The sequence below is a fragment of the Pseudophryne corroboree genome, chromosome 3 (genome assembly GCF_028390025.1).
Source record: "Pseudophryne corroboree isolate aPseCor3 chromosome 3, aPseCor3.hap2, whole genome shotgun sequence".
Taxonomy (NCBI): Eukaryota; Metazoa; Chordata; class Amphibia; order Anura; family Myobatrachidae; genus Pseudophryne; species Pseudophryne corroboree.
The window spans coordinates 350,726,456-350,744,439 of NC_086446.1; the positions used below are offsets into that span (position 1 = coordinate 350,726,456).

The 17,984-nt window shown below is 44.8% G+C and overlaps 1 protein-coding gene across 2 annotated transcripts in view; it reads right to left on the minus strand.

Moving 5' to 3' along the window:
- Positions 1–455: 455 nt before the first annotated feature.
- The window catches only part of IKZF3 (IKAROS family zinc finger 3), a 163,259-nt gene continuing 145,730 nt past the window's right edge, over positions 456–17,984 (minus strand). For both annotated transcript variants that reach the window (XM_063959752.1, XM_063959751.1), the window contains one exon: positions 456–1,883. In XM_063959752.1, coding sequence (XP_063815822.1) covers positions 1,201–1,883 — 683 coding nt within the window. In that variant the 3' untranslated portion in view covers positions 456–1,200. The remainder of the gene's footprint in view (positions 1,884–17,984) is intronic.

The following is a 17,984-nucleotide window of genomic DNA, read 5'->3' on the forward strand; positions in this document are numbered from 1 at the left end:
GCGTCCCTATGCTCAGGTTAGCTTCTGCCCATATGAGCATATAATTGCAACTGCATACGGCAAAATATAGCAGCGGCAAGAACAACCACACCGAAATGAGCCTCAGTGTGTTCCCAGCATAACAGTCCATGTTTTAGTGAAATCCATGTTTGAGCACAGATGGTTAAATCAAAATAACTGAGGCACTAATTTAGTTACCTGTGCAAAAGTATGGATATCCTTAAAACCTGGACTATTAGTGGGACCTAGAGCCCTGATCTACTTACCGTCTATAAATCTTTCTGGCTCTTCTATTTTACATATTGATTGGGTTTTGCTTGGATGGTAGTAACATTTAAATGATAAAATACAAATATATTTTCCCAGTCATTTGCAAAAGAATATCTCTCATACATCAGATTACCTATGTTATACTCAGCAAGGAAGAGTCATACAAATATGTGTTTAAAAAATAAATTTACAGGGTATTACCCCATTATGAAATATACATATATTGAAGCAACAAAACATTGTTTTATAACAACTTGGTAAGATGATAGATATAAAATACACAGACAATACTTATTTGCCTACCCTAAAATATATAAAGGAGAGAAGTAAGTCCTGGAAAGTGGAGTATTTTCAGTGCTACATTTGGCAGCTTTGTATAGTACAAGAAAGACGTCTATGATGGCAGACTAGAATAACTCCAGGCTCTGATATTCACACTATGGCCCCCCATTTATCAAGCCTTGGAGAGTGATAAATAGCACGGTGATAAAGTACCAACCAATCAGTTCTTAACTGCCTTGTCACAGGCTGTGTTTGAAAAATGACAGTTAGGAGCTGATTGGTTGGTACTTTATCACCGTGCTCTTTATCACTCTCCAAGGCTTGATAAATCTGGGCCATTGTCATTTTTCTTTGTACTACTGCTGAGGCTAATGCTAACACAGACATCAAGAGCAATAGGAACATACTAGTGACAGTTTTACGGAAGTTTAAAATAATACTGTACTTGTTAAATACTTGTGTTCAAAAATATCCCTGCAAACAGAGCATGTAAACCTCAGAGGAATGAACAAAAGAACAAATCTTACAAATTGCAGTCTTTTATGGGGGAATAGCTGTGCTTCATTCCATTTGTGGAAGAAACAATGGTACTACACAGAAGAAGGCAATTGCAGAGTAAGTCAGGGAGGTATCTCTCTGGTATATGCGCTAATTCATGCCAAGCCGGTGTTCGCCACGTGCAATGTGAGATGAGAACTCATAGCGGTCCTGGCTGCGATGCCCACACATGTTGCATTCAAAGGGGTCTCGGAATCCATGACACCCCATGTGGATGGTAAACATGACGTAATCCAGAAAAAGAACATAACAGTGGTCACATCGGTAGACCCCTAATGGGCATCCATCTTTGCTCAGCAGCTGCAGAAGGTCACGTTGTGATAGCCCAGGATATCTAAGGACATCACACACTCTAGGGTGCTCCCGGGGGGGCTGAAGTACACTATTTGTCCGCATTGGGGCACCATTTAGATTGGATGGATAAGACGGTCTCTCTTCATGGCTACTGTCTGTATCAGTAGAGTCTAGAGCATTGGCACCTGGGGACAGGCAACTTTCTGGAGCTGGTTTCTTTTCCTTATCTGGCTGGGTGGGTAGGTGGCCATTAGAGATATCAATACGTGTGAGTGACACCGGGTAAAGGCTGCTTATAACAGACACCATTTCAGCAGTGGCAGTTGGAGGAGTATGAATTATAGGACGTAATACCCCTGGACTGAGGTAGGCCATAGGGTTGCCTATACTCTGTTCCATCATCCTTGTGTTCATCGCATCATGATCTTTATCATACAAGAAATTATTGTATGGGACTTCAAAGCACTGTCGCTTCTCTCCTGAGGAAGGAAACACACACATAGCCAGACATTGTTAGCATATGCTAATAATCCCTGCACAGGAGTTAGTGAGGACATTCATTCTCTGGTATCTACCAACATGCCATCATTCAGCATCTGAAAAATGTCAGTTTTCAATGAAACTACAAATAGTTACAAACGTAATATAATTTATTTTCTCTAGTAAAACAAATGGAAAGTGTATAATCAAACCTATAATGTTACCATTTTCTCTCTCCTTATTGTGTGAACATTTTGGTTTGCATTACATATGCTGCATACATTATACACATAAGGCCTGAGGTGGACTCATGGACTTAGGTGGACTCTGACTGCACCACCGCTGCGTCTTTGTACGAGAATATGCAAAAGCAGCAGGAGACGTCTTGAATTAAAAGATTCCCAATGCAGGCTTCTGTGATCTGCTGCGGCGTCTGAGGACGCAGCATCGAACCAACTGCATGACTGACTTTATATACTGCTGACTTTATATACTACTTTCTATTCTCTATTTCTTTGCAATATATAGAAAACAATGATCTAAGTGTTCCTACATAAATACACTGGAATCTATTGAGAGCTATAAGAACACACACAAGCCTAAAGTTGATGCAGGGAACATACGTGATAAACATATATTTTGCAAATGCTGAAGAACCAAGTATGAAATCAGCAGCCAGACACAGCCTAATTTGAGTTTAATGTAAGATGTGTAGAGAATAGCAGGACATAAAAGCAGATTACATCAGAAGACTATATTACTGCAATGTTATCCCTACGACACACCGCAGGCCAAAACCCAGCTTCTCAGGTTTATTTACTGACTGCTCAACTGTATCTCTAACTCACCACGTAACAGGTTTTGGCAATACACAACTACAGCGGCCTCTCACTTGTTGAAACCTTAGCATCCCTATGCAGACAGGTTCACAGGAATCACTGTGTGAAGAAAAGCCGGTTCCTCAGGAGACATTGGGGGTCATTCCGAGTTGTTCGCTCGTTGCCGATTTTCGCTATACTGCGATTAGTCGCTTACTGCGCATGCGCAAGGTTCGCAGAGCGCATGCGCTTAGTTATTTTACACAAAAGTTAGGTATTTTACTCACGGCATAACAAAGCTTTTTCATCGCTGTGCTGATCGTAGTGTGATTGACAGGAAGTGGGTGTTTCTGGGCGGAAGCTGGACGTTTTATGGGAGTGTGCGGAAAAACGCAGGCGTTCGAGTTGCAAAACGCAGGAGTGGCTGGAGAAACGGGGGAGTGGTTAGGCAAACGCTGGGTGTGTTTGTGACGTCAAACCAGGAACGAAAAGGACTGAGCTGGTCGCAATGGCTGAGTAAGTCTGGAGGTACTCAGAAACTGCTAAGAAATTTCTATTCGCAATTATGCTAATCTTTCGTTCACAATTCTGCTAAGCTAAGATACACTCCCAGAGGGCGGCGGCCTAGCGTGTGCAATGCTGCTAAAAGCAGCTAGCGAGCGAACAACTCGGAATCACCCCCATCATTCAATGTAAGAAAGTAACTTTCGCAACACAACCACTCTAGGCTTTATCAGAACTTACATTTTGTAAAAGTGTCAATTCCACAATCACCTGCACAAAAGGCAGGGCTACAAGAACCACGTTACACAAGATCCTCAGTTATCAGAGAACCTATTAACACTCAATGTCACAGCATAAAATGCAAATACAATAACAATGACGTTTCTTAACTCTTGCATCAGTGCAGTTCCCATGGAAGATGGCTTTATTTATTATCTCACTGTAAATTGTGACAAAGTAAAACTAAAATACATGTTCCAATACAGACTTTGACAAAACGATGTGCCCAGCCTTTGTGTATTCTCTGCGTTACTGTGGGGGCTTGCTTTTCTTACAGTGCTCATTTCAGAAACCTGCAATAGTGTGGATAAGTATAGGAAGTAAACGTTTTGGGGGGGATTACAGGCCAGAAGCAATAGCATGCCTACACTGTCACACAATAATATATAGAAACCATTTGAAAAAAAAATAAGCATGAAGAGTTTATTAATACTTAGTACTCTAGTACAAATTGACATGAGTAGTTACACTGGAAGAAAATGTGCCAAGCTCACTAATTTGGAAGTAAGAAACAACCTGAAACAATATAAATTTTCTAAAGGTGTCAAATGAAACAATAAATTTGCAGAATAAGCTAATGCTTCCTTGGGTACTGCTTTCAGGCACGCTACCCCGAACTGTATTTGCAGCAGCTGTACTGCAGTTATTCTACTGAAAACAAAACAAAGGGGGTAATTCTAAGTTGATCGCAGCAGGAATTTTGTTAGCAGTTGGGCAAAACCATGTGCACTGCAGGGGGGGGGCAGATATAACATGTGCAGAGAGAGTTAGATTTGGGTGGGGTGTGTTCAAACTGAAATCTGAATTGCAGTGTAAGAATAAAGCAGCCAGTATTTACCCTGCACAGAAATACAATAACCCACCCAAATCTAACTCTCTCTGCACATGTTATATCTGCCCCCCCCTGCAGTGCACATGGTTTTGCCCAACTGCTAACAAAGGCCCTCATTCCGAGTTGTTCGCTCGCAAGCTGCTTTTAGCAGCTTTGCACACGCTAAGCCGCCGCCTACTGGGAGTGAATCTTAGCTTATCAAAATTGCGTACGAAAGATACGCAATATTGCGAAAAGACTTCTCTGTGCAGTTTCTGAGTAGCTCGAGACTTACTCTGCCAGTGCAATCAGTTCAGTGCTTGTCGTTCCTGGTTTGACTTCACAAACACACCCAGTGTTCGCTCAGACACTCCTCCGTTTCTCCAGCCACTCCCGCGTTTTTCCCAGAAACTGTAGCGTTTTTTCGCACACACCCATAAAACCGCCAGTTTCCGCCCAGAAACACCCACTTCCTGTCAATCACATTACGATCACCAGAACGAAGAAAAAACCTCGTAATGCCGTGAGTAAAATACCTAACTGCATAGCAAATTTACTTGGCGCAGTCGCACTGCGGACATTGCGCATGCGCATTAGCGACTAATCGCTCCGTTGCAAGAAAAAAATAACGAGCGAACAACTCGGAATGACCCCCAAAATTCCTGCTGCGATCAACTTGGAATTACCCCCAATGAGCGCAGAAATGACCAGTATTAGAATGATACATTGTCCAGGAGGAATGAAGACTGCAGAGTATACACTTCACAACCATTAAAAGATTAATAACATAATAACCTTTAAACACTCTGCTGAGTGGTGATAAAATGGCTGATTAACACATTTTACACTTCCCCTGTTCTCATAGCCTTTTACACCTCCACATACATTGGTGCTAGTCCTCTAACCGCATACACTTTCAGGTATTAGAGTCGACCTCCTGAATGAAAGAAGTGTCATAAAACGGACGGGTCAACACTTTTTACCAATTTGCACATATCTGTAAAATAGCAACATTAAGTGATGAGTGTGAAGAGAATAAAGCAGCACTGAGCGTGATCTTTGGCAAGGACTGAAACTGCTTGGTAGAAGAAAAGTCATAATTTTTTTTTTGAAAAATAGAGCAATGAAATAATGAAAGCAGATATTTAATACACATAACACTGATACAGCACATTTATAAACTATGAATACCTTGCAAGCGGGATGCAGTCATAATGCTGACACCACAATGTTGACAGTTAAACCGCATTGTTGAAATGTTGACATGCAAAATATCAGCATACTTAGAATATTGACATCTTCATTTTTCTGAAAGTTCCTTTTACTACTGTATCAGTGTTCTTAGTGCTTAGAGTGTGTATCAGCATTTTCATTCCTCCAACATAGAACTAGAAGCCTTAGCATGGCAGCACCTCTTAATATGCTTATAAATAGGGTGTGGAATCCAGCCCCCCCCCCTTTCACTATATTTGTGTATATATTGTACACTTGAAGGTAATGCTCCTTCACTCTGGTATTCGCACCCCTCCCATTTACACTCTGGTGTTTTCATTGGCACAGGTTCCTTCATTGCTGACCACACATGAATATAGGGGGCCATTCCAACCCGTTCGCACGCAGCGGTTCTTCGCTGTGGTACGAACGGGTCAGGACTGCGGCTGCACGGTGCCCACAATGCGCACGCGTGTCTTTGTCCAGCACCAATCATCGCCGGGCAACACCGCCGCCAGCGCAGAAAGTAATTGCAGCGCCGATCGCATGAAGACTGACAGGCGGGAGGCGTTCTGGGGCGTCAACTGACCGTTTTCAAGGCGTGGTGATGCGAACGCAGGCAGATCCAGGCGTTTGGTGAGCGTATGTCTGACGTCAATCCCGGGGCCTTCGTCGCTGGATCCATCGCACAGGGTAAGTAACTCTTACCCTGGTCTTGTTTTGCAGGAAAGTTTTTTAGCATAGCAGGGCTGCACAAGCGATCGCAGCCTTGCTATGGTAAAATACACTCCCCCATAGGCGGCGTCAAGTTGATCACACGAGCAGCAAAAAGTTGCTACGTGCGATCAACTCAGAATGAGGGCCATGGGCTCTATTTGAAGGTAAGACCAAGATACATTTATATAATGTGATAGTATTAGAGATGTTAGGGACCCATGTAATGAAGTCACCTGGTTGTGATGGATAGGCTCACATATTTGCGCTAATGTGTGCTAAGAACTTTACTTATACTCCATGTTAATTGTGACGGTTTATTATTTTTACTATTAGTGTTATTAGTGGTTAGATTGTGTAACAGCATTTTTCTATCTTCACAATGTCGACAACGTAAATGTTGACGTATGGAATCCTGACTTTCTCAGAATGTTGACACTGTTGAATTATAACAATTTCTGAACAGTATTTGGCCTGCAAAATGACGGTATGCTATCAGTTGTGGAAATTTACCGCGGCTATCCTATTAGCTCCAATACCAGCACTAATCGGGGATTTGGATTAGCCTGCCCGAAACACACACTGTAGGTTCGTGACATTTCGCGGAGCCTATGTGATTTCACGGAAATAGAGGTAATTTGCAGCACTATAATTGGATAGCCCAAACGGACTATCTGGCTTTTATCAAGGTAAAATTACTGTGACCAATAGCCCACACTTTGCAAATATTGGAAATATTTGGACAGCACTGCTTTAGGACAATGTAGAGTTCAGCTTTGTGATTTAGGAGGATAGCCAATTGCCTCTGGTAAATTACCATGGTTAGTGGATCCCCCGAGGGGCACTTATCAGGGATTATTTATTGCATGCAGCAGGCACATGCATATAGGGGGTATTTTCTATTGGTGGGCGGCTGCATATCCTCTTACCCCTTTAAATAACATGATTACAAACACGTCCTTGGATAGATCTAAAATCAGGCATTGACATACTTTCAAATAGCATACTTTCACTCAATTTAATATCAGGGACATAAACGATATCTCTTATGTTGTAAAGACAACTCTGATGTTCACTTATGCTCATGACTTAATGAGACATAAATACATTTTTAATATGCACTATTTTAGGAGAAAAAAAGCAAAAAGCTGTAAATTATTAAAATGAGACTAGGTGGGACTGCGAAGACCTTTGTCTGCATGCTTCAGCAATGAAACTGGCACAATTACTTAAAATAATGTACTACATGTATATGTTTTGCTTTTAGGATATAAACATTTTCGTTTCATATTTTCTTTGTACAGAACTGTCTATACTCGATCAGCCCATAACAATAAAACCACCGACAGGTGAAGTAAATATCATTGATTATCTCATTACAATGGCACTTTTCAAGGTGTGGGATATACGGTACTGGGCAAATGGTGTTATGGACACAGGAAACACGTGTAAGAAAGAGTAAGGATCTGAGCAACTTTCACAAAGTCAAATTGTGATGGCCACAAGACTGGGCCAGAGCATCTCCATTACGGCAGTTCTTGTGAGGTGTTCCCAGTATACAGTGATTAGTACAATATACACCAAAAGTGGTCCAATAAAGGACAATCAGTGAACCAGCAATAAGGTCATGGGTACCGAAGGCTCACTGATGCACAATGGAAGCGAAGGCTATGGAGCAATGGAATAATGAATCAAGTTTTCTTTTACATCATTTGGACAGCCAGGTGTGTGTGCATTTTTTACATGTACTGTAGAAGATATGGCCCCAGGATGCACTATGGGCAGATAGCAAGTTGACAGAGGCAGTATAATGTTCTGGACAAGGTTGTGCTGGGAAAACCATCAGTACTGCCATTCATGTGGATGTTACTATGACATGTACCACCCTACCTAAGCATTTTTGCAGACCAAGTACACCCCTTCATTTAGCAGGATAACACGCTCTGTCACACTGCAAATATAATTCAGGAATGGTTTGAGGAACATGACAAAGAGTACAAGGTGTTGACTTGGCCCCCAAACTCCACAGATCTCAATCTAAATGAGCTATGAGGCCCCACCTTGCAACTTACAGGGGACTTATAGAATCTGCTGGTAACATCTTGGTGTCAGATATCACAGTATACTTCTAGAGGTCTTGTGGAGTCCATGCCTCGACAGGTCAGAACTGTTTTGGCGGGACAAGGGGGACCTACACAATGGGGGTAATTCCAAGTTGATCGCAGCAGGAATTTTGTTAGCAGTTGGGCAAAACCATGTGCACTGCAGGGGAGGCAGATTTAACATGTGCAGAGAGAGTTAGATTTGGGTGTGGTGTGTTCAATCTGCAATCTAATTTGCAGTGTAAAAATAAAGCAGCCAGTATTTACCCTGCACAGAAACAAAATAACCCACCCAAATCTAACTCTTTCTGCACATGTTATATCTGCCTCCCCTGCAGTGCACATGGTTTTGCCAAACTGCTAACAAAAATCCTGCTGCGATCAACTTGGAATTACCCCCAATATTAGGCAGGTGGTTTTAATGTTATGGCTGATGGTATATAACTATATACAGAGTATACTCTCAAAGTGTAATTAAACATTTCAGTTAAAGCGGGGTATCCTATTAGTTGTTGTAATTGGCTGCAAAAAGAAAATGTATTGTTTTTTAACGCAATTTTTGTCTGCTGATCATTATTGTGCTATCCAATTATAGCCTGTTTTTTTTGTTTGTTTTTTAGTTCTTTATTTAGAAGGCTCACAGAAGTTCCCAAAGATAAACCAAGTATAAGGAATAATGTTAAGGAGCCATTTTCACATGCAGGTATAAACATTACGGGCTGGATGTACAAGCGCCCAAGTTTGGCAGACGTGAGGGATGCCCGCTGAACTTGGAGGTTTTTTTAAAGGGGCAATCATTTACAAGGCATTGTTTTGCATTGCAAGTGATTGCCCCTTTTAAAAAACGTCCATGTTCAGCCGGCATCCCGCACGGCCGCCGAACTCGGGCACCATTACATCTAGCCCTACATTTAAGGTGGACGGAAAAGAGAACATGAGTAAGGGGTAGGGGTACAAAGGAGAACAGGACTACAGAAAGCGTCAGTAAGAACGCTAGACTGCAATAAAAAAAAATCATAAAGAGAATGCCACATGGGGTGTATGATCCAATCGCACATAGGTCAAATAGAGAAGGCAGGTGCAGGAAACAGAGGTGAAGGGGTGCCTTCAGAAGAGAGCCATGGGGCCCATAACTGGGTGAACATGTGACCTCTATCATGAAGATAATCCTATATAATAAAAGGCTAATGCTGCGCCTCACCTCTATGGGGGGAATTCAAATGTTTTGCTTGCTGGCGGGCACTAGATGGCGCCTGACAGAGCAATTCAAGTGTTGATCCTTTCATGTACAGTGACCGCGCGCTGACATTACCGTTATGTTGTTCTGTCATTTTGATGGGCTGGTAACTAGTAAGCAATATTTTCCATCTCCGCTATATGCAAGATTTGCGATTTCAGGGCAGAGAGAGAAGGTGGAAGGGGGTTCTTCCAGTTATGGGCAATCAGACTCTTAGGAGCAACGAGGACGTGGGACAGCAGTTTAACGGACAATCTGCAGAGAGGAGGGTGGCCTAGGAGAAAGATCCACGGGTCTTTCAGGACTGGGGTTTCAGTATTGGGCTTAGACAGGAGGGAAAGAACAGAGGTTTCAAGAATGGGGCTGGTTCATAAGACATGAGAAAGAGTACCTCGGAAAAGCCGCAGACCTATGTGTTTTCGCGGCAGTGTTCATGGATAAAATGCATACTGAGGCAGGCAAAACAAAACCCCTGATAAGTGCTGCAATCAGGGCTAATAGGATAGCCACAGGTGAGTCAATTACAAAGGTAAATTAATAACGACTAATTAAATATGAAAATTCTGACAGAAGTTATGTTTTAAACTGAAATATAGGAATTATACCATGTTTGCTTCAAAGAACCTGAGCTACACATTCTCTTTGTTGGTTTACTTTATATATACTGTAACAAGCGACCTTCCACCAGACAAGACGCTGACACAGTTGTAGGGAAAAGCAGTCCGTTTACTTTTACAGCACAGTAAACAAGTCTTTATCACAACATGTTTACCAGGTACCTTAACCAGGCACCAGTCCACAAACAGTATATACACAAATCTCAGGCTCCCAGTCTCTAACCCACTGGACCGCCCTTTATCGCCTGGCCACTTGTTGGCATCCGGAGCCCTGAGTCCTTACCATAGCGACCTTAATAAAAGTGTGGCACAGGTGTGCCTGATGGCTGGGAGCGCTTGCTCCAACACCTGGACAGGACCTGCATGGATGGGATCTCATGTATGAAATTGCAGGGTATTTCTGTGTATCAACAACAATACAATAATATAATTTCCAACTGCCAGATAATCTTTGACACAATATTAAAGAGACAACCTGAATGTACCCAACACCCCCCATGGGCTTCATCTTGGTCGAGTCCTAAACCCAGGTCGCTTTGGCCTGGGATCACCCGAACTGTTGTGCCCTGTCCTACAAACACCAGGGGTGGCATCCAAACTGGACTGCCACATACCCTCCCCTTTTCAGAGGTCTCATGTACCTGGAAGGTCTACACAAGCTTGTCCAGACTTTGCTTTTTTAAGCAAGCAGTGAGCGGAGCTGGTCTGGTGGCAAAGTTCGGGACAAACTTGCGGTAATATCCCACCAGGCCTAAGAAGGCCCTGAGTTGGGTCTTCCTCTCAGGCCTTGGCCAGGAAGCAACCACCTCCATCTTATTGACCTGAGGTTTAATTTGGCCCTGGCCCGCCACGTACATCAAGTACCTAGCCTCCCACATACCTATCACACACTTCTCTGGGTTGGCCGTGAAGCCGTGGAAGCGCAGAGTTTTTAATACGGCTTCCACTTTAGCCAGATGAAACTCCCAGTCGTCGCTGAAGATAACAATGGCATCTAGGTACGCGGCTGCGTACTTTCGGTGGGGCTTGAGGAGCTTATTCATAGCCTGCTGGAATGTGGCCTGAGCCCCATGAAGACCAAATGGCAAAACTCGATACTGCAATAGGCCATCTAGGGTGGAAAAAGCCGTTTTCACCTTGGCAGCCTCGGTGGGGGGAATCTGCCAATAGCCTTTGGTAAGGTCAAGAGTGGTCAAGTATTGGCTTTGGGCCAGTTGCTTGATCATCTCATCAATGCGTGGCATGATATAGGCATCAAATTTAGACACCTGGTTTAACCTGCGGAAGTCGTTGCAGAACCGCAGTGCTCCAGACGGCTTGGGGACCAGCACTATGGGGTTATTCCACCCGCTTGTGGACTCTTCAATAACCCCCAGGCATAACATGTCCTCCACTTCCTTGCATGCGGAGTCCCTCTTCGCCTCGGGTATCCGGTACGGCCGCAGATTGACCACTACCACCGGAGGAGTAACAATATCATGCTCGATGATCTTAGTCCTCCATGGAATCATCAAAAAGACATCTAAATTTCTCCTGACCATGTCTTGAGCTCGTTGCGTCTTGACCTTATCGAGAAATCTGTCAATTGGGACAGCACATGTTGAGATTTTGGCCACTCTTGCAGTTGCTGTCTCTGAGCTTTCCTTCCAAGGCTTCAGCAGATTTATATGATAGATCTGTGTAAGCTTCCGCTTTCCCGGTTGGCTTACACGATAAGTCACTGGCCCCACAGCTTCGAGCACTGTATATGGTCCTTGCCAATAGGCATACAGCTTACCCTCCACTGTTGGTACCAGGACCAAGACCTTGTTCCCAGGGTTGAAACTCCATTTCTCAGCCTGGACGTCATAATGACGTTTCTGTCTAGACTGGGCCTGAGTCACATGGTCCCTGACCAACGGGGCTATCTGCTGGAACCACCCATAGAGCTGGTGGATGAACTGTACTACATTTGGCTCTGGGGACATCTGTTGTTCATATTTAGTAAAGGGGTGGCTTCAGGGTATCATGTGGCATAATCAAGGAGGACGAAGATATACTGGTGTCCCCTTGCTGATTTTTCCATTGGCCCAACAATATCCATCCCAATCCTTTCAAAGGGAATGGAGATTTCCAAAGAGGTATGAGGGGAGTTCTGTACTGGGGCTTTGGTGCAGTACACTGGCAGATGGTACACTCTTGACAGTGCTTTGCTACCGACGCCCAGATTCTCGGCCAGAAAAATCACTGCTGTACCCTCTGCAGAGTTTTCTCCTCCCCGCAATTGTGAATGGGCAGCTTCCAGGACCAGAGGCTGATGGACAGGTGGCACTACAAGCTGCTCAACTTTCTTACCCCGTTCCTCAACAACCCTATATAGTAAATCTTTCTCTACTATGAAATAAGGGCTTCCCCCCTGGGTAAGGACAAATACATTTTCCCATTATAACTACAAATGTTCTGGAAAGCATTCGCAAGGTTCGTGTCTTCTCGCTGATCTCGTTCCGAAATCCTGAAGTGACATGACAGTTCTTAATGTACTTTCGTCACTGGCCTCCTCTGGGTTGGTCGGCTCTTCTGGCGTAGACATACCAACTCCACACAGACAGTCGGCTCCTGAAGAATTACTAGACCTTCGAGCCACGGAGCTGAAAGAAGAAGGCAGTTCCTCAAGTTGAAACGCCAGCAGTTCCAAAAGGCCAGGGAAATCCCACCCCAGAATCAAAGGGTAGCGCGAGCTTGGGGGGACAGTTGCTACCAGCTGGATTGTCCAGCCCCGATGCTGCACTAAAAAACCGCACTCTGGGGTACTTGCGAGTGGCACCATGGATGCAGAGCACCTCAACCGCAGGTAAGGCCTGGTCAACGCCTTCAGGGACCGACCCCGTGGAGATAATTGACAACTCACTCCCGGTATCGACAAGCGCCTGGATTGGCCATGCTGTGATCTGGAGGGTCACCTGGAAACGGGAGGGCACAGACGAACCCTTGCTTCCGACACAGCTGTAGGATGGTTTCCCTGATTTCCCCACTCTGCACACCATAGGCTCAGGCTGTTTGGTACAATCCTTTCAGATGTGGCCCTGTTCCCCCGCACTCATAGCAGATGACCGGATTGGACCGTGTCCCCGTTTCTGGAGGTTGACGGGTTCAGGGTCTTGGAACTGGTCGAGTCTCTTGGTCTAAGTGCTTAGCCATTTTCCCCAGCGCAGCATATTTCTCCATTGTGACGGCTAGGTCCTCCATATTTTGTGGTCAGCCTGGAGAACCCACCTCTGCATGCCCCTGTCTAGGACCCGCACACAGTGGTCTATGGCTACAGTCTCCACCACTTGGGCGGCCATATTCCTCTCCAGCTGAAGCCAAGACCTCGCCATTTTTAGAAGTTCAGCCAGCAGGATTCGAGAATTCTCTGTTGTGGTCCAACGCTAGTCCTGGAACTGCTGGGCTTTACAGGCCTTGGAAACACTGATGCGACCCAGTATTGCAGCTTTAAGCTGCGAACAGGTGGATGCCTGGTCCACCGGGAGGTCATCGTACGTTTTCTGGGGATCACCCGTCAAATATTGGGCCAGCTTATTCGCCCAGCTAGCCTCTGGCCAACTCAGGCATGCGGACGCGCGCTCAAAGGTCCCCAGGTAGGCTTCTACATATCTTTTGTAATGGCTATTGGTGATGTCGCAGGAGACCCACTTCATCATGAATCAGGTGCAGGGTTTCCTGCTGAGCCTGTACTTGTGTTTGGAGAAGCTGCATCTGGGATCGTTGCCCCGCAGCCACATTAGTTAGGGCCCTTAACAACTCCTCCATGGTAGACAGGACGGATGCACGATATATGAATCTCGCGTCCGTTAACATACACCACCAAACCATAATACAAAAAAAAAACACTTTAAAAAACAAACAAAAAACAATTGACACACACACCCTGGCTGGTTACTAACCTGACCAGAGGAAGTTTGCAGAGTCTGTGGAGACTGTCACGGTTCTGGGGCTCTTGCAGCTGCTGGGTTTCCATTGCGCTTAGTGCGTCCGGCAGAGCGTCCCTGTTCGGGCGCCAATTTGTAACAAGCGACCTTCCACGAGACAAGACGCTGACACAGTTGTAGGGAAAAGCAGTCCGTTTACTTTCACAGCACAGTAAACAGGTCTTTATCACAGCATGTTTACCAGGTACCTTAACCAGGCATCAGTCCACAAACAGCAGATACACAAATCTCAGACTCCCTGTCTCTAATCCACTGGCCCGCCCTCTATCGCCTGGCATCAGAAGCCCTAAGCCCTTGCCCTAACAAGCTTTATAAAAGTGTGGCACAAGTGTGTCTGATTGTTAGGAGCGCTTGCTCTAACACCTGGACCGGACCTGCATGGATGGGATCTCATGTATGAAATTGCAGGGTATTTCTGTGTATCAACAACAATACAATAATATAATTTTCAACTGCTAGATAATCTTTGACACAATATTAAAGAGACAACCTGAATGTACCCAACACCCAACCTGGACTTTCTCTTGTTCCAGTCCTAAACACAGGTCGCTATGGCCGGGGCACCCGAACTGTTGTGCCCTGTCCTGCAAACACCCGGGGTGGCATCTAGACTGGACTGCCACAATACATATATACACAAATGTGCCCCATTTGAAGTTAATGTCTAATGATTGGCATGATTATCATACATTAAACCACGACAATACAGAAAAATTGTTTAGTCCAGGGATATGGGAAGATCTGGCATCCAATAATTAAGGGGTGCCCACATTATACAAAAGGGGCCCCCTCTTTCAAATGATAGGGCCCTTTAGAACTAATTACCCTATGCTACAGAAAAAACGATATGTGCCCTAACATACCCATAACTGCACCTGTACACATTTGGGCACCCAAATTTTAAATAATGTGGCTATTTTAAATAATGTGGTTCCTTGGCAGCTATTGCCTTGAGATCACAAATTCACCCAGCACTACAGAAAATGTTCTTTTCCATAGATGGGGGAGTGTACATTGTGCCCCCCCCTCTATATTGGCATTCACAATTGTGGGGCACCCTTGTTTGAAAGAGGAAAGTCTCTTATTTTAAACTGTGTACTCCCTTATTAGTTGTTCTGTAATCCAATTCTTGTCAGCTAATTTCCCAGGTGCTCTTTAATTGACATGCCTGGGTGAGAACCTGTCTCTTTAAGCCTATGATCTAGCAGACCTCAACTCATGATAAAAGCATAGTTTGGGTACTGTATACAATCTGTGTGATACCTGATGGTAAAAGATGTAAAGCAGTTCTGTAGGGGATGCGATTCATTTACTGTAGGAATCCCGGCAGTCATATTCCGACACTGGAGTCCCGACAGCTGGCGGTCAAAATCCTGACTGAGGACCAGTATTCCCACTCGGGTGGTGGGCCACGCAACCACCTGAGGGGGAATATAACAGTGTGGTGAGCATGTGTGGGTAGTGCAGGTTTTTAGAAGTGGAGATGTTGTCCATAACAACCAATCAGATTCTACCTATCATTTATCTAGCACATTCTAGAAGATAATAGCTAGATCTGATTGGTTGCTATGGGCAACTTCTCCACTTCTAAAAACATACACTTTACTAAATATACCCCTAGGTGTCTGGGATCTTCTGCAGGAAAGGCAAACCAGTGAGGGGAGGGAGAAGCTCCATGTGCAGAACTCGTATATAGGCATAGGTGTGCGCAGGGGGGGTGCCTGGTGCGCACAGGCACCCCCTAATGTCTGGCACCCCGATCTCACATGCCTAATGCAGCGATCGCCGAGCAGGCTGATTACTGTCCCCTCTGCGCTGCACCGTCAGAACTGCTTAATTGACCGGACGCCTGGGTTAATCAAGGGTGCCACTGCCACCGGCTGTCAAACTCCCGGCTCCACCTCCATGTACAAAAACAGCGTGATCTGACGTGATGACGTCATGCTTCTCGCACACCCACCCGTCACACCCGCCACATACACACCTCTTTCCTTCTATGCTATGCTAACACCAGCCACTGATGAGGAGCAGCATGCAGCCAGCGTTCCTCTTAGGAAGACAAATTCAATACTGACAGACGGCCGGCAGCAGCATTGACACTAGTGATGAGCGAGGTTCGGTTTTACTCGGTTTTACTCGGTTTTACTCGGTTCTCAAAACGGCATCTTATTGGCTATCCAAAACACGTGACATCCGTGAGCCAATAAGATGCCGTTTTGAGAACCGAGTAAAACCGAGTAAAACCGAATCCGCTCATCACTAATTGACACGTCACTCCTTTATCCAGCAGCAGCAGCACTTGTCTGCGACTGTCAGTGTCAGTGAGTGACTGACTTGTAAGTAAGCTGCTGCAGCTTGTAGGGGAAAGAGAGAGGGAGCCAGACCAGGCTGAGGAGGAGCAGTGTAATTGCAGTGAGTGCCATCAGGGGTGTTTTGTTTGGTGCACACCACAACTTCTGACAATGCATCTGCTTTATTAGAATTGGTACAAGGATGGATATTTTATATGCGTTGACCATCAATAGATGGTGCTAGACACGCCCAAAAGGCGGTGCTAGACACACCCCTCCGATGGTGCACCCCCTAATAAAATGTGCTGCGCACGCCAGTGTATATAGGCATTATTTCCTTATTCTCATGACTGATGTAGCACAGACTACATACACAGCCTTAAGGTGTGCACACATGGTAAGATTTTTGCTTGGATTTTGACTATATAGTCAAAATCGCAAGGAAAGTTAGTGCAGATCGCAAGGTCAAAGTCACCTTGTGATCCCGATGCAATACCGATGCGCAGTCCCACAAGATCAGTATCGCAAGCCTAGACAGACTGTGCAGACAAGTCAATTTTGACTATCTAGTATAAAAGTATAGTAAAAATTGACAGTTAGCCAAAATCACACGTAGCCACTATCGCAAGCACAGTCATCTATCGCATAGTGAGAATCGGGTATAGCCCGAATCTCACTGTGTACACACTTTAAGTCTCTGCATAATACCCTCATAATAAAAACATAACACTTGCATGTTTCCCCTGCTGTCGATTTCCCTGCTGTGTAAATGTGAAACAGAAAGATTCATTTCACAAACCTCACACCTAGGAGACTGTCAGATCAAAAGCAGATTATGCAACGGACCCTTAAAAATTCAGTGTGGTTGATCATTTTATTACAGAGGTGACAATAAATGTAATTTTGAGCTTTCTTCTTTCTTCTTTCCCATGAATAGTTTACTTTCATTTTAGAAAAACAAACAAACCCATACACTGCAATACAATAAGCAGCCCATGTAATTCCCACCTGTTTGTTACATTGTTTTAGTTCCATTTAGTTCCACAAAACAAAACTGTAATTATTGTGACCATAGCTTTATAAGGAAGATGCAATACAATTCAAAGAATATTGGGCATAATTCAGGGGATGTAGTTATGTGACCAGCGCAACTTCCCTTACATCCCACCCCTGAGTATCCAGACAGTCGGTATGCCGATTAGCAGGGACTATTCCCACTCGAGTGGGAATAGAACCTATGGCGAGCGCAGCTCGCCACCAAGCCCGCAGCTTGGCGAGCAGTGGAGGTATGCTGAACGGCGGTCTCCTGAACGCCGGTCACACATACCCAACCCCTAATTCTGAGTTGTACGCAATGCCAGTGTTTTCGCAGTTGGTGGATTATCGGCAGACTGCACATGCGCTGCAATCACACTGCGCATGTATAAAGGTGCCTTTGGGATTCCGCTTGCAGTGAGGATTGACGGAAGTGACTGTTTGAGGGTGGTAACAGGGAGTTGTGGCAAAAACGCAGACATGTCATAGCTGTTTTCAGAGGTGTGTGATAG